Source organism: Leucopleurus acutus, assembly GCF_964270905.1.
Source record: "Leucopleurus acutus genome assembly, chromosome: 20".
In the NCBI taxonomy this organism is placed as follows: domain Eukaryota; kingdom Metazoa; phylum Chordata; class Mammalia; order Artiodactyla; family Delphinidae; genus Leucopleurus; species Leucopleurus acutus.
This window is the reverse complement of record NC_139162.1, coordinates 18,390,956-18,417,333: the sequence shown is the minus strand read 5'-3', so window position 1 is coordinate 18,417,333 and position 26,378 is coordinate 18,390,956. Positions and strand designations below refer to the sequence as shown.

The 26,378-nt window shown below is 44.7% G+C and overlaps 2 protein-coding genes across 5 annotated transcripts in view; one reads left to right on the top strand and one right to left on the bottom strand.

Annotated features, from left to right (window-relative positions):
* Window positions 1-7,554, bottom strand: SLC7A6OS (solute carrier family 7 member 6 opposite strand; the record flags this gene model as incomplete). The annotated part of the gene is made up of 5 exons (XM_082863283.1): window positions 1-837; window positions 1,578-1,698; window positions 2,917-3,120; window positions 6,947-7,222; window positions 7,360-7,554. The coding sequence occupies 5 exons, from the start codon at window positions 7,552-7,554 to the stop codon at window positions 707-709; spliced, it is 927 nt and encodes a 308-aa protein (XP_082719409.1). The 3' UTR covers window positions 1-706.
* A 125-nt stretch (window positions 7,555-7,679) lies between these two features.
* Window positions 7,680-26,378, top strand: part of PRMT7 (protein arginine methyltransferase 7) — a 49,396-nt gene continuing 30,697 nt past the window's right edge. For 2 of the 4 annotated variants that reach the window (XM_082863279.1, XM_082863278.1), the window contains exons 1-3: window positions 13,272-13,612; window positions 14,514-14,550; window positions 25,361-25,510. In XM_082863279.1, the coding sequence (XP_082719405.1) occupies window positions 13,431-13,612; window positions 14,514-14,550; window positions 25,361-25,510 (369 nt within the window). In that variant the 5' untranslated portion in view covers window positions 13,272-13,430. Of the gene's footprint in view, window positions 7,732-7,756; window positions 7,854-11,331; window positions 11,508-13,271; window positions 13,613-14,513; window positions 14,551-25,360; window positions 25,511-26,378 lie in introns of those variants that run through there. The other 2 variants (XM_082863280.1, XM_082863281.1) reach the window with 2 other exon arrangements.

Sequence of the window (26,378 nt, the reverse complement as noted above, 5' to 3'; positions counted from 1 at the left end):
GAGTATGGTGGGAAAGCATATAAGATAGTCAGATTTAAAAACGTTTTAAAGGAATTACTTGCTCTCTTGTTCAAAGTTAGTTTTTATTAAAGAGATTCATACATACCCTGTTCCTTGGCACCACTGCCAGAGGAAACTAGCAATCTTTACAGCCATTATCAGAGTCAGGAAGCAGGGAGCTCTTAGCTTTTAACTAAAACCTCTCATGGCTCAGGCAGATTCTACTTTCTTTCCTAATGGCCATTACTATCCAGTCTGTGCCACTACAAGAGACCCACTGCAGCCCTTCTAGACTCTCTCTATCAAAAGAAACAGCCTTTTACTGGAGGCAGGTGGCCTGGGAAAGCCCAGTCTTAGTGCTGACAAAACGGGAGACTCTCTTCCCCTTAATTGGCTTTGGCGTAGGAGGAGAATGGGAATGCAGGTAAAATGTCTGGGCCAGGAAGCTTCACTTTCACAGCATCTCCCCCGCCCCCAGACTCTAAGGTCAGTTTTGATTGAGACAAAGGGGGACCCTACAGATAGTAGAAAAGACGGACTCCCTTAGTGCAAGTTTTCACCATGGTGGAATGGTGCTGTTGGATATGCTTTTTCCTTCCACGTGTTAAGCTAGGAAACCCGAGAGGATGTTAACTAGTGTGGCTGACACTGCAGTCACAGAACCCTCAGGGGCTTGTGGTAGAACCTCATGGATGTCACAGGATCATTAGTCTGAATCCAGGTCATGGGGGCTGTCATAGCCAAATTCCTTCTGCACATCCAAAGGGTATTTGCTCCACATCTGTGGTCCTCTGTTGTCTCCTTCTTCTTCACTGAGGCTGTTGTAATCATCAGAGACTAGAATGAGATAACAGGAATGGGCTCTAATTGTATGGTTTTCTAAATGACCACAAAAGCCCCTTCCCTTCTCAAAAAAGTCTGTTTTGTTTCCTATTATAAAATACTTGCTCAATAAAGAGAACATAGAACAATTTTTAAAAAAGCAATAAACTTCCATGTAAACCAAGTCCTTTAACATTGGAGTGCTTTGTCGTTTTCCCCTCAGTATTTTTTTGTTGTTGTTATAATAGTTGTAGTCATATTGCAAATATAATTTTGTTCCTTGCCACTTCCCCAATAGAATATCCCATAGCTTGATTAACTGTTCCTCTATCATCAAACACCAAGAAAGTCAAAGAACTGTGGTACCAAAGCATCCTTCCTTCCTCTTCCCCCAAGTACCATGTCTGTGTTGTTGCACAGGTAAATGCAACAGTTCTTTGGTTTGTGAAAACCCTGGGCCCACTCCTACTGGCAGACCTCTCCAGCACTCTATTCAAAGTAGGAGGGAAAGGGACCATTGCTAGGCAATGAAAGAACTAAGGATCTGAACCCAGGCCTAACTGACATTATACCTCCAGCAGCCCCCCTGGGAACACTGGTCCTTGCATGTCCTACAGCTCCACCAGCTTGTGGTCAAGCTGGTGGAGCTCAAAGGGCAGAGAAGGAAAACCAGCTAAGATACACCTGTCAACCTTGCTCACACCTCAGTCCCAGATCCCATCAGTCCCTCCCCAACCAGGGCTGCTACCACCTACCTCTGGAATCTTCATCTCCGTTACTGTTCTCCTCCTCTGGGTACTCATTGCGCCAATTATTCTCACTGTTCTCATCATCTTCATCTTCATAAATGTCCTCTGGTTGTTGGTCATCATTCACCTGCACATCTCAAAATAAACATGAGCATAAGTCAAAACCTCTAAAGTTATGCTCTGGGGGAAGCTATCAGCAGACCAACTTGGAGAGATGTCATTTAAGGGTGATGTGTGAAAAAGAGAAAACATAGGTGTTAGTTTGCTAGAGGCTGTAGTAACCTTAGGCTATGAGAGGGAGACAGTAGCCCTACTCTACTCAGAGTCCAGCTCCAGGAACCACATTTCCCGGTTGGATGATCTGAACTCTACCAGAAGGGAACGCAGCAGGGTGCGGAGGAGAGACAGCTCTGAGCAGGTGATGGCAGTGATCTTCAAACTGCTGAAGGCCAGCCAGGTAGGAGAGGGATTATATGGATTACAGGTGATGCCAAAGGTTAGAGCCAAAACCCAAGTGTGAAATGCAGAAAGGAGGGGGGCTCTGCAGTAGTCCAAGGTGGGTACCAAGGTGTGAGACTAGTTATAGTGCAGGTGTGGGATAGGGTGCTTCTCTCATAATAAGAGGATGAGAGGTAGACCTTAACTTTTCTCATTAATAATTTTAGAATTTAACAACGTCAGGATGTTAGCTTTCTTAATCCAACGTTTTTCACCCTTTAAGATACAATTAAAAAAAAAAAAAGCTTTTGTTTCCATAGGTCTCTTACACAAAATGGCTAAGTATTTCCATATAGCCTATGCACATTCTCTCATATACTTTATTCTTTTAGATTTTTACTTATTTTTTAAATTAATTTTTATTGGAGTATAGTTGCTTTACTCCTCTCACATACTTTAAATCATCTCTAGATTACCTGTAATACCTAATACAATGCAAATACTATGTAAATAGTTGCCAATGTGCAGCAAATTCAAATTTTGCCTTTTGTAACTTTCTGGAATTTCCCCCACCGGAATATTTTTGATCTGTGGTTGGTTGAATTTGGGGATGCAGAGCCCACGGAACCTGCAAATTACACAGGGCCAACTGCATAAACAAGACTATGTTGCAAACCTTGTAAGAGACTCATTAAGAGCAAAAATTATCAATGTAGACTGTCTTTCCCAAAATTCCTGCACTAAACCCAGGTTTCTAAAAGGCATTTAGCATAAATTTTTCCTTTTAAGCAAGGATAAGAAGAACTAAGAACAATGGCAATCAGGAGTAGAACCTAGGGAGGCAAAGCATGTGACTAGAAAATGAACTGAGGCTGCCTCATGCCCCCTGCCTCATGGGCCCCCTTACCAACTCCCACTCTTGGCTATAGGGCTGCACAGAGAGGATGTTCTCAATCCATCCTGGAGTGGCCATGTCCAAATAGTAAATGTCATACACATAGTTGTCCTTCTGTTCCTCCTGGTACCCAACTCTTGGTCCATCTTCAGATAAAGTCAACCGCTCACGGATCAACTCTACAGAATTGCAGAGGATCACATCTGGGTCAGATGTCTGTAAAGAGAACAGCAGATGATACATGCATAACTTAAACATGGATGTCCCAAGAGGAGGAACCTAAGACCTCGGTGAAGGAAGCCTCTCTGCAGTTCTCTGTTGAATTCAAGATTCTTATCCCCATGGCCTACTAGTCTCTTCTCAGTTTAGTACTTTTTTTTAAGATAGAAGCTTCCTGCTCTTTTGTGCTTGGCTGACATAAGAGCACATGGGAAGACGCCTGAGGAAGGGGAGAGCCAGCAGAGCTGGCTAGTCTTGCCCCCAGGCTCTGCTTCTACAGGTCTTCTCTGAGCTCCTTTGGTATGATGTTCTCCCCTTGGAGATCCACAGGCCGACAGCAGCACCGCTATGGTTGACCCCCAAATGGGTCTGCATTTTGTGCGGCCTCCTATAGGGGCCTAAGGGCGATTCCTGGACCCTGGTGACTACCACCAGCCATAACCCACCACTTGGCTTGCTCACCCTGACATCCTGCTTTTAATCACAAATGAGGAGTGGCCTCCCCTATAATCCTTTTTCTGTATTTATTTATTTTTTTTTTTGTGGTATGCGGGCCTCTCACTGTTGTGGCCTCTCCTGTTGCGGAGCACAGGCTCTGGATGCACAGGCTCAGCGGCCATGGCTCACGGGCCCAGCTGCTCCGCGGCATGTGGGACCCTCCTGGACCGGGGCACGAACCCGAGTCCCCTGCATTGGCAGGCGGACTCTCAACCACTGCGCCATGAGGGAAGCCCTATAATCCTTTTTCTGATAGTTTGAGATGGATTGTCCCAGAATAGAACTTGCCCAGGTAAGATGTGCTCCAATGGCAAGAGGCTGTGTTGTCTAGGGTAGCACAGGTCACTTTGGAAACCATAGGGACATACTGCCAGTCACTCTCGACAGGTTCATCACCAGAAGCTCTGCAGCTCAAACCAGACACTATACAGGGGGAAGAGGGAGGTGTCCCATGGCCAGGGCAGATAAAGGGAGACCAATGTTCTCATCATTTACAGGCTACAGGGAATTCTTTCTTGCTCCAAAGTCAAAAGGAACTAGAGATGTCAGTTTTTGTGCAGACTCTTGACCAACCTCAAAGCTGCTCACAAGAAAACTTCTGGTTCCAACTCACAAGCCCCCAGCCTTCAGTTCAACAAATTATGCAGCCGTTAAAATATTTACAAAAACTAGCAATACAGGGACTTCCCTGGTGGCGCAGCGGTTAAGAATCCGCCTGCCGACTAAGGGACATGGGTTCGAGCCCAGGTCTGGGCAGATCCCACATGCCGCGGAGCAACTAAGCCCGTGCGCCACAACTACTGAGCCTGCGAGCCACAACTACTGAAGCCCGCACGCCTAGAGCTCCACAATAAGAGAAGGCACCACAATGAGAAGCCTGTGCACCACAAGGAAGAGTAGCCACCACTCGCTGCAACTAGAGAAAGCCCGCGTGCAGCAACGAAGACCCAACGCAGCCAAAAACAAAAAAAATCTCTTTAGATTTTTGGATGGCTTTAGAATCCAAACAATAAAAATAGTTTTAAAATACTAGGCTCCAATCTATTTTTAGGATGCCTGATATTACTGTAAAGCCCTGTTGTTTTCCCAAAGGCTTGCATCAATTTTAAGCACAACAGTTGTACAATTTTAATCACAGCCTTGCCAGCAGAGCTACCGGCAACCCTTTTCCTGATAGTCTAGTAGGCATAAAACCTCAAGTTTGCTTTCAGTTTAAATTTATGTTCTTTAATAATTATTCTGCACAAACATTTTTGATGTGTTTACAGTTTGTATTGCATTGTTGGGAAAATCTGTGTTTATATCCTTCCTAACTTATCTACTAGGTTTTCTTATATGATTTAATGAGCTATTTAATTGACTTGATTCCACTGAACATTGGTTTGCTTTTAAAAATGTGTAACTCATGATGCAGTGTGGAATTAGTTTTGGTAAAAGAGGTGGCTATGGACATCATGCCCAAATTGTTATCCACGTATACTAGGAATGTGATTAAATATCTTTTGCTTGATATATTTTGAATAAAAATTTCATTTTTAAAAAATAAATTTATTTTTTATTTTTGTCTGTGTTGGGTCTTCGTTGCTGCATGCAGGCTTTCTCTAGTTGCGGCGAGTGGGGGCTACTCTTTGTTGGGGTGTGCGGGCTTCTCATTGTGGTGGCTTCTCGTTGCAGAGCACAGGCTCTAGGTGTGCAAGCTTCAGTAGTTGCAGCACACGGGCTCAGTCGTTGTGGCGCACAGGCTTAGTTGCTCCGCAGCATTTGGGATCTTCCCGGACCAGGGTTTGAACCTGTGTCCCCAGCATTGAGCACTGGCAGGCGGATTCTTAACCACTGTGCCACCAGGGAAGCCCAAGATTTCATTTTTTAAACTTCAGAAACTTAAAAGGAGATCTGAAAAATGTTTATCAAGAGGGGGCATACCTTAGATTGAGAATTTTCTATTTCTTTGGTCTTACTGCATGTAGTTGACTTTGCTTTCTGTTTTTTTTTTTTTTTTTTGCGGTACGCGGGCCTCTCACTGTTGTGGCCTCTCCCGTTGCGGAGCACAGGCTCCGGACGCACAGGCTCAGCGGCCATGGCTCACGGGCCCAGCCGCTCCGCGACATGTGGAATCTTCCCGGACCGGGGCACAAACCCGTGTCCCCTGCATCAGCAGGCGGACTCTCAACCACTTCGCCACCAGGGAAGCCCGTGACTTTGCTTTTTGGAAGTGAGGTACAAAACTAACTTAGAAAATGTAATTAGTAGAAAGTAACACTGGGGGCTTCCCTGGTGGCACAGTGGCTGAGAATCCACCTGCCAATGCAGGGGAGAGGGGTTCAATCCCTGGTCCAGGAAGATCCCACATGCCGCGGAACAATTAAGCCCGTGCACCACAACTACTGAGCCTGAGCTCTAGACCCCGCGAGCCACAACTACTGAAGCCTGCGCGCCTAGAGCCCGTGCTCTGCAACAAGAGAAGCCACTGCAACGAGAAGCCCGCACATCGCAACGAAGAATAGACCCCACTCGCCTCAACTAGAGAAAGCCCATGCACAGCAACGAAGACCCAACAGAGCCAAAGATAAACTTAAAAAAAAAAAAGTTAACACTGAATTAAATGTGAGAAGACTTGCATTCTAATCCAAAATCTGCCTCAAGCTTGGTATGCTACCCAGGCCTGGTCCTTTAACCTCCCTTTGATGAGTTTTCCCATCTGCTTTAGGATTCTTTACCTTGGTCAGAATCCTCCAGTGATTCCCCATCTCTGGGTGAAAGGCAGTGTATCCTTGCAACTACCTAGTTGAAAGGGTTTAGCCGGTATCCTCTCCCCAAATTCCTTACTATCTTCTCCCATTCCCCTGGGCTCCATGCACAATGACCTTGCAAACACCAGACAAATTCAGCTTCAGGGTCTTTGCACTTAGAGCTCCTCAGTGTGGAATCCCTCTGCCCAAGATATCCGCAGTGCCTTGCCATTCAAGTCTTTACTCAAAAGTCATTTTCTCAGTGAAAATGACACTGAAATGGGGGCACGCTCCCCCCGCCTCCAATAGCCCATTTCACCATCTAACATTGAATTTTGTTTGATGTTTCTCTCCTCTACCTGAATGTTAGGTCCTCACTGCTGTTATCCACAGAACCTAAGAACCATGCCTGGCACATAGTGGGCGCTGAGTAAATACTTGTTGAATGGATAATCTAACCTGTAAAACATGTCCATCAAGCTGGATGGATCATCCATCTCTAAAGTGAAGCCATGTGTACCCTCCTTAACTGTGTGCTAACTTTGCGTACTCTCTGTCCCGAGAAGCCCAGAGCTCGACTCCCGGCGTGTACTCACTTTGCAGGAGATCGCGGCGGCCTCTGGGTCTCCTTCCTCGTGGACCAGGTCCAACAGCTGGAAGCCTGCGTCCTCGGCGGCTTCTGGGCTTCCCGGCGCGTCCTCGGACCCCAAGCCGCCCGAAGGAATTCCCGAGGATCGGCGGCTAGAGACTACCCTGTAGCGGCCGTTCTGCCGGATCTCCCGAGCCGACGCACGGAGATGACGGCGGATACGCTGCTGGCTGCCCTGGGACGGGCGCAGGGCGGCTCGCACAAGCGGCTGTACTGGCTCCTCCTGCGGGGAGTGGGGAGGGGGAAAAAGCGGGGGTGTGGGGCGGCATAAGCAGGGGTTCGTGAAAGGGTTAGGGAAAATGATGCGCCCCAGCTGCGCCCTAAGATCCCTTTCACACTGGCTCCCTCCCGGCCCTATACCTGGGAGCGCACGGTGGCCACCAACTGGAAGACATTATTTTCTGCTGCTCTCTCCAGATCCTCCGGAGGCGTCTTTTGGGCTCCCGACTCAACTGCGCTGGAGCAGAGGCGTTTACAGGCAAGGACAAGTGCCTCAGCGGGTTCCGCACTGCGTTTCCGCTTCACGCGGAGGACCGCTGTCATGCCGGCCTCCATAGCAGCTATCGTGGAGCACTATGGGAATGCGCGGGGTGCGACGGAAGAGCTTTCCAGTTCTGCTTCCGGGCCCCACCCACGGCCCGCTCAGCGGGCCTAGGGAAGTCCCGCCTTTGAACGCCTGCCGCGGCAAGATGGCGGTGGCGGCGGAAGTGAGTGGCGAGGTTCTCACGGCCGGTGAGGCGCCGGGCTGGTTGGGAAGGTGGGGTCGTGGTTGAAGGGTCGGGTGCAGCCAGCATCCTGTGCTCAGCACAAGGCTTCGGCGGAGGAATGTGGCATGGTCGTACTCGGACACTGGGGTACGCATCTCTTCGGAACGCTGGAGGAACTTTCTAGAATCCGTATGGGGCTGCTCAGAGCTCCCGGGCCGGCGGTAGTGCGGGGTTGTAGGCGGTCCCTGGCTCTGCCATCCAGTCGGGTCATTGCTTCTAGCTGGGCCTGTGACTGAGCACCTCCGTCGGGACCTGGATCATAGTACTTGGTGCCTCCCTTCAGCAATAGAGACCCGCGTCGCAATCTTAACGGAGATTCAGCCATCGCGCCCCGACTGGGCCACGGTTCCCTGGCTCACTGGTATTTCCCAGTCACAGTATTCTCAGTAGTTGGAAATCTCGGTAGTTGGAAACCAGTCTATCTACCACACACTGGCCAGAGCGGCCCTGTAAAAGCGTACATCCAACGTAGATATTCTTTTGCTTAAAACCCTTGAGTGGCTTCCAGTGCATTTAGAACAAAATCCAAACACCTTTCCGCAGCCGACATTGCAGAAGCCCACCCCTAGTCGCCCATCATTTCTTCTGCTCAGAGTGCTTCAGTCACTCAGGCTTTTGTCACTCTGCACCTGGTTCTTTACATCTTAGGACCTTTTCTTGGAAAAGTTGGGGTAAGGATTCCTGAAATATGAGCATTGCACTTTCACAGCTTTTAACCTGGGTTATTCTGTACGCCTCCACTTAGATGCTCTTTTCCTCAGAGAGTCTTTCCATAACTTTGTTATTCTCTTTCAAAGCGTCCTGTATATTTCTTTTCTTGCCCTCAGGTAGTCTTTAATTGTATATTTATATTTACTCTCTTTCCCCCATTAGGGTCTGTAAATTCCTGGAGGACAAGGACCTCTTCTGTATTGTGATAGTTCTCTAGTCCTAATACAGTGCCTGGCATACAGAAGGTGCCTAGTAAATTTTGAATAAATGAACCAGACAGGCGTCTGCTCTGAAATCTGACTAGTAAAGCAATTAGGGCTTGGCATGGTGATTTCCATTAACCCTGTGAGTTCCCAGCTCTTGTAGAATGAGGAGGAGGTTAGAGTATCCTGAATCTGGAGTATGGGCTCCTTCTTGGAGAGGACAAGTCCTAATAATACGAAGAGATTCATCCATAGAAGATGTTCAGTGTTCACCCAGAGAGGTTACAGGACATGGTTCCTGTCCTCAAGCATTTATTTAGACTTATATGAAACCAGTGACTTCTCTACAGATCTGAAAAGACACTGTGGTCCTAGTTACAGCCTCTGCAACATCATAGGTGAAAAGGGAATTCTATAAATTACAGTTCTTTACTATACTCTTAACCTTTAAGTGACTTTATGGTTGATTCCACGTGGACCACAGGATAAGGGTTTCAGGACTCTTCATAACATGGACCCCACCAACATGTTTGACCCCTTGTTCAGTGAAACTTCAGCTAAATGGATTAGTTCACTGTGTATGATTGTCTAAGCCTTTCTAATCTGGTGAAGTGCTTTCTCCCTCTTCTCACCCACCTAAATCCTACCCATCTTTTAAACTTTTGTCTGCTACAGCATTTGTTGGACACGGTTATCTAAAGCATATTACAAATTACGGTAGTTCTAGATACTCTGTCTTTTAATAATAAGTATTAGCAGAGATGTGCAGAGCTGATTGTAGCAGCGCTTTTCAAACTGTAGGATGCAACCCTTTGGTGAGTTATTAAATCAATTTAGTGGATCGTGACCAGCATAAAAAATAAAAATTACATACAGTGGACTATATCAGAGGGTTTTGCCTACAGGAAGACTAGGTATTGTTTCGTGAAACTTTACATGTGTGTGTGTCTCAGGGTAAAGCATATTTCTTACTGGGGTTGTCAGAAAGCTTGAGAGCCACTAAATTAGAGATTAGACATGCTGAAGTAGAGTTAGAGGTAGAGTTTTACTGAAGGACAAATTGACTACTTTGAGCCAGTCCAGTGACTGCCTGAGTCTTTTCAGAAAAGATTGTTCTCCATCCTCTAGTATAAGAATTCAGTGTTTACTTAGTTTAGATAACTTCAAAAGAACGTAACTCTTGGCAGTAAAATGCCTTAGGAATGTTTAGGGTCCTGTGGAGTAGGCATTCTTTCTAAGGTTTCCTGATGATGGATCAGTGTTTATCAAGAAATGAAGGGGATTGTGGAACACTTGCTGTTTTCTGAATGGTAAGAGGGAGGGCACTATGAGAGGCCATATCTGCTGAGAAGTACTTTCAGACTTTGAGCTTTGGTGTTTATCTCTCAGAAATAGATACCTTTGGAGAAACAGACCATATAAGATATGCATCTGGTGACATTTATTTGAAGCCTTTGTTTTTTTTTCAGACGGAGAAAGGTTTTTAAAAATTGTTTTTAAAATTGAATATGGAGTGGATAAGTAAATTGTTTTTAAAATTGAATATGGAGTGGATAAGTAATCATAAAAAATAGTGAGGCATAAAGAATGACAATATCATGGACACCTGTATTCCCACCACCCGGGTTTTTTAATTTTTAATTTTTTTAAAAAAATTTATTTACCTTGGCTGTGTTGGATCTTCGTTGCTCTGTGCGGGCTTTCTGTAGTTGTGGTGAGCAGGGGCTACTCTTCGTTGTGGTGCGCGGGCTTCTCATTGCAGTGGCTTCTCTTGCTGCAGAGCACTGGCTCTAGGCTCACGGGCTTCGGTAGTTGTGGCACACAGGCTTAGTTGTTCCGCGGCATGTGGGATCTTCCCGGACCAGGGCTTGAACCCGTGTCCCCTGCATTGGCAGGCGGATTCTTAACCACTGCGCCACCAGGGAAGCCCCCACCACCCAGTTTTAGAAAAATAACAATACTGTTACTTTTGAAGTCCCTTGTGTGGCCCTTGTTGATTCCATCCTTTTCCCCTCCCTCTTAGAGGTAACCACTATCCTCATTCCTGCCATGCTTTTTAGTGTGATCCCTGAAGAATATATTGTTCTATGTTGAATAGTTATAAATTTCATATGAATGGAATCATTTGTATTCTGTGATTTGCTTCTTTTTTGGCTCAATGTTATATTCCTGGGATTAGCCATGTTTGCATATAGCTCTGATTTATTTGTTCAGGTGAGGTTTCTCTGTTGGTTTGAATTGCTTTTTCTTTGTATTTTTCCTTAAACTAAGTGTTTACCTTTCTGAGGCAGTATTGGTGACACTCCTTTACCACCACCCCGATCGATCTCTGTGTGTTCTCCTTTCCTTCTAGCCCTTTCCTTTGCATTATTTCTCTTCTTACCTGCCTTCACCTGAGGCTGTACTCAGATGCACCTGTAAGGGTCATTTGACCCTATTGGAATCGTTGAGGACTGCTGAAGTTCCCAGATAGCTTTCTGAGTTTTTGTCTTAATAGTATTTGATGTTATATGCTGAATATAAAACCAAGTAACTCTGCTGGAAAGATTAAAATGCTGCTTAACAAATATTTTCAGTGGCTCTGACATTTTTGTCTATTTCTTGGTTTCTTTTTTTTTCTCCTCTACATTTTTGGGCATTACAATTTGAAGAGATTTCTGACAATCAGACCTGTCTACAAGCAGCTGGCAAGGCTGCCTTTCTATGCTAAAACTGAGGAGCTAATTGGCACCATGAAAGTCTTCTGTGGGCGGGCCAACCCAACCACGGGATCTGTGGAGTGGCTGGAGGAGGATGAGCATTATGATTACCACCAGGAGATCGCAAGGTAACAAGGGTTTTTCCACAGTTGGCTGCAGCTGGGTGGGGCCCTTGATCTCAAAGCAGATGCCTTGGAATCTAGTCTGAGTGGGGAATAGGCTGTCACCCAGTGCTTCTGATCAGGGCAGGTGTTGATCACCAGCAGGTCTGCTCAGCTAGGTAGGTTTGTGTGGGAGTTAGGCAAAGTTATGCCTGTGTGGAGAGTCAGACATTTTGTGGCAGCTGTACCAGAGTCCCTGAGGATCTGTCTTGTGGACCAAAGAGGACTCAAAGTTCAGTAGTAGTAGACGAGTTTATGAAGTTTAATTATTTACTTGCGTCACTGAAATGGTGGCACATTTATCATATAGTTAAATTCTCTTTAATGGAAAAAGTGGGAAAAAATGAGGTTTTTTTTTTTTCCTTTGGAGGGATGTTTAAAAGTATGTAAGTGAGTTACTGTTGTTTAGCAATCATTAAGTGCATATAACACCGTGCTAAGGCTGTGAATATCAAAATGACAAAGATAAGGTTCTCATCCTCAAAGAACATGCAGTTTTGTGGAATAGACAGACATATAAAAAATTATGACACCATGAGATAAAAGTCAGTGGAAATGGGCACAAAAGTACGTGGAAGCAGCAAGAACCAACTGGACTGGGAGGGCGATATTTGAATGATTTCCCAAATCTAAAGAGAGGGAGATTGCTTTCTGAGCAGCAGGGATTATGTGCAAACTGCCAGATGAGCTAGTTTGAGGAATGGCTAGCAAGTCATTGTGGCTGGAGTGTGGTGCAAAATTAGGGCTATAGTGAGAGAGGATGCTGAAAAGGTAGGCAGGGGTCATGTTGTAATTGGTGGTAGCAAAATGCAGGAAGAGGAACCTGATTGTATAAGTTCTAGTTTAGCCACTTCTTAAGCTACTTGACTTAGCCAAGCTACTAAACTTCTCTGAGGATCAATGTAGTAATATATGCCTCATATACAGTATAACAGTATATACCTCAGTATAACAATATGTATATCTCATCATATAATACTCTTTTCTTAGGGTTATTTGATGAGTGAATGAAGTACAATGTCTGGTACAGAGTAAGGGCTCAAACACATTACTTTCTTTCTAAATATTTTGGACATTATTTTCTGAGTGATTGAGGTGTTAAATGGGGAAGAAAAAAGATTAGGTTGCATTTTGGAACATTAACCTGAGAGCAGTGTGGAAAGTGGGTTGGAGGGTGTGAAAACCATATGGGCATTTGGGTGGATATTGCAACCCCAAGGCTGAGACAGTGGAGGTGGAGAGAGGAGGAAAAAGCTTTGAGAGAGCTTGAGTTTCGTAACTCATTGGATGCAGTGATGGAAGGAGAGAGAGAAAATGAAGTAAGCACCAATATTTCTGGTTAGAGTGACTAGGTAGATGGAACTCTTGTTGCTTGAGAAGAACACAGGAGGAATGGGTGTTGTTGGGGTGATGAAGATTAGGTATCTGGCTTTGGACATCCAGATGGAAATGCCACTGGGCAGATAAATATGGGTCTGGAGACAGTTTTCAGTTGTTAGAGTTGAAACTGGAAGAGATTGCAGGGTTTCAGAGATTGTGTAGAATGTGAAAGGTAGAGGACTAGAGAAGGAATCCTGGAATAGCTGACGAGGCAAGACAACCAGGAGGGCATGGCCAGAGAGTAAAAAGGAAGAGAACGTTTCAGGAAGAGGGAGTGTCCAGCAGGGTCAGAGAAATCCTGGATGTTAATGACGTGAGTGAGCTGGTGGTGCTTAGGAAGAGTGATGTCAGTGGAGTCAGGGGAGTGAGTGGGTGGTGAGGCAGGGAAGATGGGGGAGTGAAAATGCCCCTTAAAAGGTGGAGAGGGGCTTCCCTGGTGGTGCAGTGGTTGCGAGTCCGCCTGCCGATGCAGGGGACACGGGTTCGTGCCCCGGTCCGGGAAGGTCCCACATGCCGCGGAGCGGCTGGGTCCGTGAGCCACGGCTGCTGAGCCTGCACGTCCGGAGCCTATGCTCTGCAACGGAAGAGGCCACAGCAGTGAGAGGCCCGCGTACCGCAAAAAAAAAAAAAAAAAAAAAAAAAAAAAGGTGGAGAAAAGTAGAAAGGACCAGATTTCAACTAAACACTCGCAGGTGAGTTCAAATGTTAAAAACCTTGGTATGCCATTAAAAAAAAAAGAAGCCTTTGCATTTGGTGCAGTGTTCCTCAAAATGTAGAGTATGAAATACCTGTGTCACAGTTGCCTGGAGCACCAGTTCAAGTGCAGATTTCCAGACTCCAGCTCCATCTTCTAGATCAGAAGCTCTTTGTGTGTATTGTGGGAATCTGCATGTAAAATAAGCTCTTCATTAATTCTGATGTTGACCCAAAGCTGGAGGTCCTCTGTTTAATGAGAGTGCCTTAACTCTCACCTGGAATTCTCAGAAAGCATCTTTGGGCTGAGCCTGTTGAGTTCTGGGGGCTTATCCTGACCCTGCCAGAGATTTTTCAAGTTTTTGAATTACTACAATAGAAAATATGGATAAGCAGCTCTCCTCCCTGTAGTTTGGTGAACGCTTCTTCGTTGTCCCTGATGACAACCAAGGGAAAGTGCCAGGCATGATACCCTTCACATATACAGCAGGCATATACTTTCCCTTTCCCCGATTCCTCTCCCCAGTGTTATATCTGTGATCATCCCAATGTACAAATGTATGCAAGATTATGTAAAGTATTGGACACATCTGAGTTGTTCCTGAGGAAAAAATCGTATGATGTACAACATGATCAGTATGCTAGGACTATGGAATTACTGTAACAGGCCTAACAGCATTTTTAGTCTGAGATTCTTTACTGAAAATAAACATCTGTCTCTGAGATTTTTTTCTGCAGTACAGGAGAATGACAGCTTATAGCTCTATTAAAATAGTTTAAAATGGGCCTGGATATTTGTTCCATCTGATAAAAGAATATATTTATATATGTAAATATTCTCATATGTTGATGTTTATCATTATTAGCAGAAGTTTCTGACCTGTCTTTTTATTCTTTTAGGTCATCCTATGCTGATATGCTGCATGACAAAGACAGGGTAAGTATAGAAGGAAACTGTTATCTTGATGTGGTGTTTGAAACCTTCCATTACAAGAAGGTTAAAAACTTCCCCCAGAGGCATGATGTTAGAATGATGCAGAGAGGCAGTACGGTGTAGTGGTTGGGAAATCAGGAAGCTGGGTCCTACTTCCTGCTCTGTTATTGACTTGAGCGTGACCTTGGAGAAAACATGGGACCTCTGCAGACCTCATTTATTAGAATTTACAGTGAGTGGGCCATACTAACTGATTTCCATGATCTCTAGATAAAAATACTTTGATTACACAGTTTTACCTCGTATAGTCAGTTTGTAATTTTAAAATAAAATCTCTAGAGGTCACTGCAGACTGTATTTTGTAAAGCATATTTGGCTTTCACTGCAGAATTACATTTCAGCTTTTGTCCTTTGTTTCATCTGAGTTTTCTTTGTCTGTTTGAGTAAATGTTAACAGTTCTGGTCTTATGATGGCTAGCAACCCAGGATTTCCTTGTCTACCAGAGTGCTTGACTAGTCAGCCTCACCCAGATGGTTCAGAAATTGGGAGGCTTGAAGGAGAAGGATGCAGGGCCACACTTAAAAACTGAGCAGTGCACTGCAGAAAGATCAGGGAACATGGCAGGGCTCGTCATGAGGCTGTGTGGTGTCTCCTTGACCCAGCCCTGGTTAACTGCTCAGCTTGCCTACTTCTTGGTAACACTATGACAGAAGGACCTCCTTCAGCACCATTAGTGTGTAGGCTCCATGGGAGGGGCTAGGTGCCTCTCTAATTTTCGTCAAATATTTGAGTGCCTTTGCTGAGCTGTTGGGGAATTACAGAATGTGGAACAAATATTGTTCCCAGCTTTTGACTAATCCTTTCTAGTTTAATGGTCTTCTTGGACTCGTGGGCCTGTGAGCCTCTCTGATTTTAGTGTCATCTCCAGTGAGGGTCCTTTTTGACCCAGCTTCCAGGGGATTTGGGCAAATGGCATCGTCATCCATCTGGTCAGCCAAGCCAGATGGCGCCCTTTTCCTTATCTGAGCCTGTAGTTGGTTGGTCATCAAATCCTATGGTTCTTTCAACCCCATTGCCTGCTCAGCCGTCATTTACTGGCGTTGGTCCCTCTTCTCCTTCCTCTATACAGCAGCCCAAGGGGTCTTTCTGAAATGCCCATCTGACCATGTTACTCCTCTGTTTAAAACCCTTCAGTGGCCTGTCCCTGCTTTTGAGGTAAAATTCAACCTCCTTGGTGGAACATTCCTGACTCTTCATTATTTACCTCTAACTTCTGTTCTCCCCTCCCCGGTTCTGCACATGAGGAAATGGAGTCAGAAGTTGCTGGTTAGTGGCAGAGTCAATAAAAACATATTTCTCTATGCTTTTGCATGGTGCCTCACATTTTGTTGTTTTATTTTATTTTTTTTTAGTAAGGTTTTATTTATTTATTATTTATTTATTTTTTTGGCTGCGTTGGGTCTTCGTTACTGCGTGCGAGCTTTCTCTACTTGCAGTGAGTGGGGGCTACTCTTTGTTGTGGTGCGCGGGCTTCTTATTGCAGTGGCTTTTCTTATTGTGGAGCACGGGCTCTAGGCGTGCAGGCTCAGTAGTTGTGACATGCAGGCTCGGTAGTTGTGGCTCACAGGCTCTATAGCACAGGCTCAGTAGTTGTGGCGCACGGGTTAGTTGCCCCGTGGCATGTGGGATCTTCCTGGACCAGGACTAGAACCCATGTCCCCTGCATTAACACGCAGATTCCTAACCACTGTGCCGCCAGGGGAGTCCTGTTGTTGTTTTAAAACACTTCCATTATCCCATAAAATTATTTCCTGTTTGTTTGTAATCAATCCTGGTACCCAACTCCCTGGTTGCCCCTGCCTGCCAGGCAACCACTGATAGGTTTTCTGTCTCTATAGTTTTGCCTTTTCTAGAAATTTCATCTAAATGGAATGATATGATATATAGTCTTATGTGTCTTTGTCCCTTCATTCATCATTTGAGGGTCATTCATGTTGAATGTGTCAATATCCATTACTTTTTTTTTTTTTGGCCATGTTATGTAGCATGTGGGATCTTAGTTCCCCGATTGAACCCATGCCCCCTGCATTGGGAGCACAGAGTATTAACCACTGGACCTCCAGGGAAGTCCCAATATCCATTCCTTTTCATTGCTGAGTAATACTCCATTATATGGATATACCATGTTTTATCCATTTACCAATTAACAGACATTTGGATTGTTTCCAGTTTTTGTGTATTTTGAATAGTTTTGTTGTGAACGTTCACATATAAGTCTTTGTGTAGACATGTTTTCATTTCTTTCAGAAAATGTATAAGAGGAACTTCCCTGGTGGTGCAGTGGTTAAGAGTCTGCCTACCAGTGCAGGGGACACGGGTTCGAGCCCTGGTCTGGGAAGATCCCACATGCCGCGGAGCAGCTAAGCCCGTGCGCCACAACTACTGAGCCTGCGCTCTAGAGCCCACGTGCCACAACTACTGAGCCCAAGTGCCGCAACTACTGAAGCCCGTGCGCCTAGAGCCCGTGCTCCGTGACAAGAGAAACCACCGTAGTGAGAAGCCCGTGAACCGCAACAAAGAGTAGCCCCCGCTCGCCGTGACTAGAGAAAGAGCACGCACAGCGACGAAGACCCAAGGCAGCCAAAAATAAATAAATAAATTTTAAAAAAAAACAACTACAAAGTTAAATAATGTACACTTAACATATAGACCCAGCAGTTCTACTTTTTTTTTTTGCGGTACGCGGGCCTCTCACTGTTGTGGCCTCTCCTGTTGCGGAGCACAGGCTCCGGACGCGCAGGCTCAGTGGCCGTGGCTCACGGGCCCAGCCACTCCGCGGTATGTGGGATCTTCCTGGACCGGGGCATGAACCCGTGTCCTCTGCATCGTCAGGCGGACTCTCAACCACTGCGCCACCAGGGAAGCCCTCTTATACATTTTTAAAATTTTTATTTATTTATTTATTTTTGGCTACCTTGGGTCTTCGTTGCTGCACGCGGGCTTTCTCTAGTTGTGGTGAGTGGGAGCTACTCTTCGTTGCGGTGCACGAGCTCTGGGTGCATGGGCTTCAGTAGTTGCGGCACTTGGGCTCAGTAGTTGTGGCACATGGGCTCTAGAGCGCAGGCTCAGTAGTTGTGGCGCATGGGCTTAGCTGCTCCGCAGCATGTGGGATCTTCCCGGACCAGGGCTCGAACCCGTGTCCCCTGCATTGGCAGACAGACTCTTAAGCACTGTGCCACCAGGGAAGTCCCTATCTTTGTAGTTTTAATTTCCATTTTTTCTAATGGCTAATGATGTCAAACATCGTTTCATGTGCTTATTTGCTATCCGAATATCTTTTGGTGTGGTCTAGGGTTTTGAACATTAGGTAGGACTCTTGATAGGTACTACCAATTGCCTTTTAAGAGGGCTCCGATAGTAGCTTTAAAGTTGGATAATTAATTTTATTTATTTTATATACAGCAGGTTCTTATTAGTTATCTATTTTATACATATTAGTGTATACATGTCAATCCCCGTCTCCCAATTCATCCCCACACCCAGCCCCCCGCCGCTTGCTCCTCTTCGTGTCCATATGTTTGTTCTCTACATCTGTGTCTCTGTTTCTGCCCTGCAAACCGGTTCATCTGCACCATTTTTCTAGATTCAAAGTTGGATAATTAAAAAGTGATAGCTAGGGCTTCCCTGGTGGTGCCGTGGTTGAGAGTCCGCCTGCCGATGCAGGGGACACGGGTTCATGCCCCGGTCCGGGAGGATACCGCGTGCCGCCGAGCGGCTGGGCCCGTGAGCTGTGGCCGCTGGGCCTGCGCGTCCGAAGCCTGTGCTCCGCAACGGGAAAGGCTGCAGCAGTGAGAGGTCCGCGTACAGCAAAAAAATAAAAATAAAAATAAAGTGATAGCTAATTTAATGAGTGTTATTAATTTGGAACATATGCAGGCCCTGGTTTACTGTTGAGGGTGCTGCTAATTAGGGTTCTCAGGTGATCAGCTCACTGAAACTCCCAGGCCAGTTCCCAGTCCCACTCTCTTTCTTGTTACCCCACAGGTACAGCTACACAAAGAAAACTGTGCCCTCCTGCTTTTTGGGGATATAGTGTATTTGATGTTCATTTTCCTAGTTCAACAATTCTAACAATTGCCATCCTGATTTTTTTAACTTTTTTTTCCTTTCATCGTGGTAAAAAGCACATAACATAAAATGACATACTGATTTTATCCAAAGCATAAATGCAGTTACTTTAGGAGTCAAATATTTCCGTGAGGCTTATTGTGAAAAATAGCAGTCCCAGGGCTTCCCTGGTGGTGCAGTGGTTAAGAATCCGCCTGCCAATGCAGGGGACACAGGTTTGTGCCCTGGTCCGGGGAAGATCCCATATGCCGCGGAGCAACGAAGCCTGTGCGCCACAACTGCTGAGCCCATGTGCAACAACTACTGGAGCCTGTGCGCCTAGAGCCTGTGCTCCACAGCAAGAGAAGCTACCACAATGAGAAGCCCGTGCTCTGCAACGAAGAGTAGCCCCCGCTTGCTGCAATTAGAGAAAGCCTGCGTGCAGCAGCAAAGACCCAGCACAGCCAAAAAATAAATAAATAAAAAATAAATAATTTCTAATAAATAAATAAATAAAATAAAATTGGGTAGACAGAATACACACACACATACAAAAACATGCTGTTTAAAAAAAAAAGAAAAAAGGGACTTCCCTGGTGGCACAGTGGTTAAGAACTCGCCTGCCAATGCAGGGGACACAGGTTCGAGCCCTGGTCCGGGAAGATCTCACATACCGCGGAGCAGCTAAGACCATGAGCTACAACTACTGAGCCTGCACTCTAGAGCCCACGAGCCACAACTACTAAAGCCTGTGCGTCTAGAGCTCGTGCTCCACAACAAGAGAAGCCACTGCAATGATAAGCCCGGGCACTACAATGAAGAGTAGCCCCCGCTCACTGCAACTAGAGAAAGCCCATGCTCAGCAACAAAGACCCAACGCAGCCAAAGATAAATAAATAAATATATATATTTATTAAAAAATAAATAAAGAAGCAGTACCCTGGTGTATCATCCCCCAGACAGTACCTTTTAATAGTTACCTTCAGAGGCAACCTCATTTCTTTTCTTTGAGCTGTTTTATGTTTACTTCCAGATCTAAATAACTATTATCTATTGACTTTCCACTGTGAGAGCTGAGAGTTTGGTATTCTTTCAGCTCCTCCTTCCCACTCGTTCTCTGTTTGTCCCAATGTAGTTATAATTTTTGCTAAATTGATATTCAGTGTTTCAGTAGGCAAGTCACTTAAATTCTTTGTGCCTCTGTTTTCTCATCTGTAAAATAGGGATAACGATAATACCTCCTTTTGAAGGGTTGTGATGAGGTAAACACATAAATGTTCATGTTAGTTAAGATTGTATGTTGACTTTATTAGGCATGTGTAAACACTGTTCACAGTTGAGCTATGCGATATACTTTGATTGCTTTTTCTTTCTTGAATAACTTTATTAATAATTATCTTATTTTTGCTTTGTTTTCTTTTTTTTCTTTACTTTTTGGCCACGCCTTGCTGCTTGCAGGATCTTAAGTTCCCCGACTAGGGATCGAACCCACGCCCTCGGCAGTAAAAGCGTGGAGTCCTAACCACTGAACTGCCAGGGAATTCCCTTGCTTTGTTTTCTATGTACTCATCCTTTTATGCCCAAACTTTCTCCCAGTAGTATAATTTTCCTTTCTGAAGGAAAGGTCAAAACAATCAGCTATTCTGTCAGTTTCATCTTCTTGGAGATTGTCTCTGGGATCATTTTGCCCTGCTCCAGTCTGGACTGGGTGCCTTCTAGACCTGCTGTGTATCTGTCATCCTGGGATTCTTGTTTATTGTCTGTAGACTTCCTTCATTCCTCTTTTTTTATTGGGTCTTCCATTTCCTGCATCCCATGTATTCCTCTTTGGTTCCCTCCCTCTTTGGTGAAGCTCATCCTTCCTCACTTTCCTGTGAGAGGGTTTGTGGGAAGTAAGGTTTTTGAGACTTGGCTTGTCCAAAAACTTCTGTATTCTATCCTTACACTTAAGGCTGGATTCTAGTTTGGAAATCACTTCAGAATTTTGACATTATCACTCCATTTTCTTTTTAAGTCTAGTACTATTTTAAAGGCTTTGATATTTTAAACTCTAGTACTATTCGTATTCTTTAAAAGAACCTTTTTGTTATAACATAGACACACAAAACAGTATAAAATGTATATGTATAGTTTAAAGAAGAATAATAAAACAAATGCTCATAGACTCACTACTCAGCTTAGGAAATGGAACATTACCATTACTTGGAATTCCTTATGTGTTCCTTGATTGCATTTGTTTTCCTCCTTCCAGAAGTTTCCACTGTCTTGAATTTTGTATCAGTTACTCTCTTGCTTTTCTTTATAGTTTTACCACTTACTACATGTCCTTAAAATATAAATTCTTAGTTTTGCCTGTTTTTGAACTTTATACAATGGAGTCATAATGTGTTTATTCTTTGTGACTTGTCTTTTTGCTCAGCATTGTTTTTGAGATTCATCCATTTTGCATGTAGCTGTAAGTTCATTCATTTTCACTGCTATACAGATTCCATTGTGTAAATACATCACTACTTACCCATTCTTCTGCTGATATGCTTTGGCGTTGTTTCCAGCTTCCTTCTATTGTAAGTAGTGCTACCTGGAACATTCCAGTAACTGTACTCTGGTTCATATGCTTATTTTTCTCTAGGGTGTGTATACCTGGGAATGGAAGTGCTGGCCATCAGCCATCAGGTGTGTCTAGCTCTATGGGTAATGTCAGATTCTTTTCCAAACTAATAGTGCCAGTTTACATTCTCACGTCTTGTGTATTAACCAATTTTTACATCTTTGACAATCTGGTAGGATTGAACTAGTCTCTCACTATAGTTTTAATTTGCATTCCCCTGATCACTGCTGAATGTGAGCTTTTTTCATTTTTCATTGGCTATTCATGTTTCCTCTTTTATGACCTAGTAATTTGTAGGAATTCTTTATATATTCTGGGTACTAACCATTTGTCAGTTATATGTATTGCTGGTCTCTTAGTTTGTGGGGTTTTTTCCACAATACAAGTTCTTAAATTTAATGTCAAATTTATCTTATATTTTCTTTATTGACTGGTGCTTTGTCTCATATTTAAGAAATTCTTCCTTTTGCCAAGGGTTTAAAAGCTATTGCTGATAATACTGAATTTCAATTTTTTTTTTTTTTATAAATTTATTTATTTATTTTTGGCTGCATTGGGTCTTCGTTGCTGTGTGTGGGCTTTCTCTAGTTGCGGCGAGCAGGGGCCACTCCCTGTTGCGGTGCACAGGCTTCTCATTATGGTGGCCTCTCTCACCATGGAGCATGGGCTCTAGGCACGCGGGCTTCAGCAGTTATGGCTCACAGGCTCTAGAGCGCAGTCTCAGTAGCTGTGGCGCACGGGCTTAGCTGCTCCGCGGCATGTGGGATCTTCCCAGAACAGGGATTGAACCTGTGTCCCCTGCATTGGCAGGCGGATTCCCAACCACTGCGCCACCAGGGAAGCCCTCAATTGTTTTTTATTTACTGATTTGGAATCCTGTAATCTTTCTCAGTTCTCTTAATTCTAATAATTATTTGTAGGTGTTTTGGGTTTTCTTCACACTCGTCTCATATGTGATTAATAATAATTTTCTTTCTTTCTATCTAGATCTTATTTCATTTTTTCTTGCTGTAATGTGTTGGATAGAATCTCCAATATAATGTTCACTTCATCTGATTTTGGGTGAATTTATTTGCTAAAGATTGTTTTTAATATCCTTTAATCTCTTTTGTTTATTTACTTATTCGGTTGCATTGGGTCTTTGTTGCTGCACGTGGGCTTTCTCCAGTTGCGGCAAGTCGGGGCTACTCTTCATTGCGGTGCGTGGGCTTCTCATTGCGGTGGCTTCTCTTGTTGTGGAGCACGGGCTCTAGGCGCGTGGGCTTCAGTAGTTGTGGCACATGGGCTTAGTTGCTCTGTGGCATGTGGGATCTTCCCGAACCAGGGATCAAACCCATGTCCCTGCATTGGCAGGCAGATTCTTAACCACTGCGTCACCAGGGAAGTACCCTCCTGGTGGACTCTTTAATCTCTGCAGCATATATACTGATATCACCACCTCATCACCCGCCCTTCATTCCCAGTTTTTGGCTACTTGTACTTCTTTTTCTTCCTTTACCATTTTTTTCCGTTTCTTTTTTGGACTGGTCTTACCAGAGGTTCTTCAAGTTTTTAATCTTTTGAAATAACTAAATTTTATCTTCATTGATTTCTGTTTTATATTTGTTTCCTAATTCATTGATTATTGTTCTTTATTATTTTTATTCATCTACTCATTTGGAGTTTATTTTGCAGCCCTGTTTCTAATTTTTTAGGTGGATGCCTGTCTCATCTTTTGTCTTTTTTTAATGCATTTCTCTCCAAATATTGCTCTTGCCATCCCATGAGTTTTGATATATAGTTTTTAAAAAATTACTCAATTCTAGATTTTTTTTTTAATGCAGACCAAGCGCAGACCTCAGGCCCAGCAGAAATCTGCATTCTTTTTGTTTGTTTGGTTTGGTTTTTTGGCCTTGCCATGCAGTTTGTGGAATCTCAGTTCCCTGACCAGGGATTGAACCTGGGCCATGGCAGTGAAAGCCCAGAATCTTTACCACTAGGACACCAGGGAACTCCCTAGATATTTTCTAATTCCCTTTTGCTTTAGTCTTTTACCTGTGAGTTTAAAATTTCTTAGGGTTCAAAAATCTTTTTTCTTTAGTTACATTTTTTTTTTTTTTTTGCGGTATGCGGGCCTCTCACTGCTGTGGCCTCTCCTGCTGCGGAGCACAGCCTCCAGATGCGCAGGCCCAGCGGCCATGGCTCACGGGCCCAGCCGCTCTGCGGCATGTGGGATCCTCCTGGACCGGGGCATGAACCCGCGTCCCCTGCATCAGCAGGCGGACTCTCAACCACTGTGCCACCAGGGAAGCCCTTGAGTTACATTTTTGTTATTGAAATTTCTAACTTGATTGTACTGTGGTCAGAGAATATTGCCCTTTTGGTACCAGTCCTGTATCAAAATATCAAAATATAGTCCTGTATTAGTTCATTTTCTACGGCATAACAAATTATCCCCAAACTTAATGGCTTAAAGAGTTATCTCACTTTTTTTTAAATTAATTAATTTATTTTATTTCTGGCTGCTTTGTGTCTTTGTTGCTGTGCGTGGGCTTTCTCTAGTTGCGGCGAGCAGGGGCTACTCTTCATTGCGGTGCATGGGCTTCTTATTGTGGTGGCTTGTCTTGTTGAGCACGGTCTCTAGGCATGCAGGCTTCAGTAGTTGTGGCATGCAGGCTCAATAGTTGTGACTCTTGGGCTCTAGAACGCAGGCTCAGTAGTTGTGGCACAGCGGGCTTAGTTGCTTCATGGCATGTGGGATCTTCCCGGACCAGGGCTCGAACCTGTGCCCCCTGCATTGGCAGGCAGATTCTTAACCACTGTGCCACCAGGGAAGTCCGTGTCTCACAGTTTTTGTGGGTCAGAAATCTGGACTCAGCTTAGCTTGAGTTCCCTGCCTCTGGGTCTCTTATAGGCTGTGATCAAGGTGTCAGCTGGTAGGGGAGTCATCTTAAGGCTCAACTCAGGTGAATCCACTTCTAGGTGTTGGCCTCTTTTTCTTCTTTAATATTTATGTATGTATGTATGTATGTATGGCTGCGTCAGGTCTTAGTTGCGGCATGTGGGATCTTCGTTGTGGCACGTGGGCTTCTCTCTAGTTGTGGCCCGTGTGCTCAGTAGTTGCAGTGCATGGGCTTAGTTGCCCCTCAGCATGTGGGATCTTAGTTCCCTGACCAGGAACCCATGTCCCCTGCATTGGAAGGTGGATTCTTAACCACTGGACCACCAGGGAAGTCCATGTTTGGCCTCTTAATATTGCTTACTGACTTGACAAGGTCATCAGTGCATTTAAACAGATTTACATATATTTACCCCATCATTTTTAGTTATTTTCAACAGAAGGGTCAGGGTACTTAATCGGCCAAACTGTTATAGAGAAAAAAATGTGTCGCTTAAGCTACCAAGGACCTGAACTAAAAATGAAGAAATGATTTTGTGAGAGGAAAATATTTTTTAGCCCAGGAAGCTGTATGAATTAGAGTCCAGTGAGGAGACCAAAAGCAATGTTACATATTTCAACAGAGGGAATTTAATAGACGGAATTGGTTACACAGGTGTGGGAGGGCTGGGAGGCACCAGGGTAGCCTAGTGATAGTAATTGCAGAAAGCAGTCCCCTTTCCTAGGGCTGGGGACACAAAGGGAGAAGACTGGGGTTTCCAGAACCTAGATGTGTGGAGGAGAGTTCCTGTGAGGCTAGTGCTCAGATCTCTGAGAGGAATTTCTGCTTGAGTGCTGCTGCTAGCTCTGAAGGGCCCAAGGAGAGCCCTTATGTGGGAAGGAACAAGCTTTCTCCTACCTTCCAGTCACCCTCTAGTTCCCCTGTTGTCCAGTCCTAACAGCTGGAAAGAGGAGAATGTAGTTTGCAGAGCCCTAGCCCCAGCATGTCTAAGCAGAGTATAGAAGAGTGGATGGGACGGGGAGAGACCATCGCTTAATTTAAGAGGTTGACCCAGTGCCCCTGGAGCCTCAGGAGGCCTGCCCTACTCAGCCAGTGTAAGTCACAGAGGTTATAGGGTCATGACTTACACTGCTGCTGCCAACCATGACTTCAGAACTTCGCAAAGCACTTATTTATAAAACTGGTATGAAATAACAACTGTTTCTCCCTTTTTCTTAGAATATGAAATATTACCAAGGTATCCGGGCTGCTGTGAGCAGGGTGAAGGACAAAGGACAGACGGCCTTGGTTCTTGACATTGGCACTGGCACAGGACTCTTGTCAATGATGGCTGTCACGGCTGGTGCTGACTTCTGCTATGCCATTGAGGTGAGGCACACTCTTCACATGTGTGTCCTGTGTCCTATGTGGGAAGTCCTTTGTGTCCCTTGCACTCTGCCCATCTGTTTGTTCACAGACAGACATCCATGCCAAGCACAGGGTCAGGTTTGGAGAACACAGAGATGAATCAGACACAGTTCCTTTCTCCAGGAGCTCATTTTCTTCCCTGAAGACAGTGGTTCTCAGCCTTGGCTGCATGTCAGAATCACTGAGGAAATTTAAAAAAGCTAATGTCTAGTCAGTCGTTGTCATGTCCTCCCCCCACCTACCCATTTTTTTTTTTTTTTAAATCAGGGGTGATATTATTATTATTTATTTATTTATTTATTTATTTATGGCTGTGTTGGGTCTTTGTTTCTGTGCGAGGGCTTTCTCTAGTTGTGGCAAACGGGGGCCACTCTTCATCGCGGTGCGCGGGCCTCTCACTATTGCGGCCTCTCTTGTTGCGGAGCACAGGCTCCAGACGCGCAGGCTCAGTAATTGTGGCTCACGGGCCCAGTTGCTCCGCGGCATGTCGGATCTTCCCAGACCAGGGTGCGAACCCGCGTCTCCTGCATTGGCAGGCAGACTCCCAACCACTGCACCACCAGGGAAGCCCCCCATTTTAATTATTATTCTGGGATATGGCCTGGGCATTGGGATTTTTGAATGTGCACCAAAGTTGAGATTACCTTAAAGGTCCCCACAGAGCCAGCCATCTTACTACATTTACCAATAGTTCCGCAGTCTGCCATTTCTTTCCTTTAATAAAACATTAAACATATATTATTTTTCTGATAATGTAAATAATACATATCCTTATACGAGATTTGGTAAATATAAAATAAAAATAGTGTGTTAACTCAAAGTTAACCAT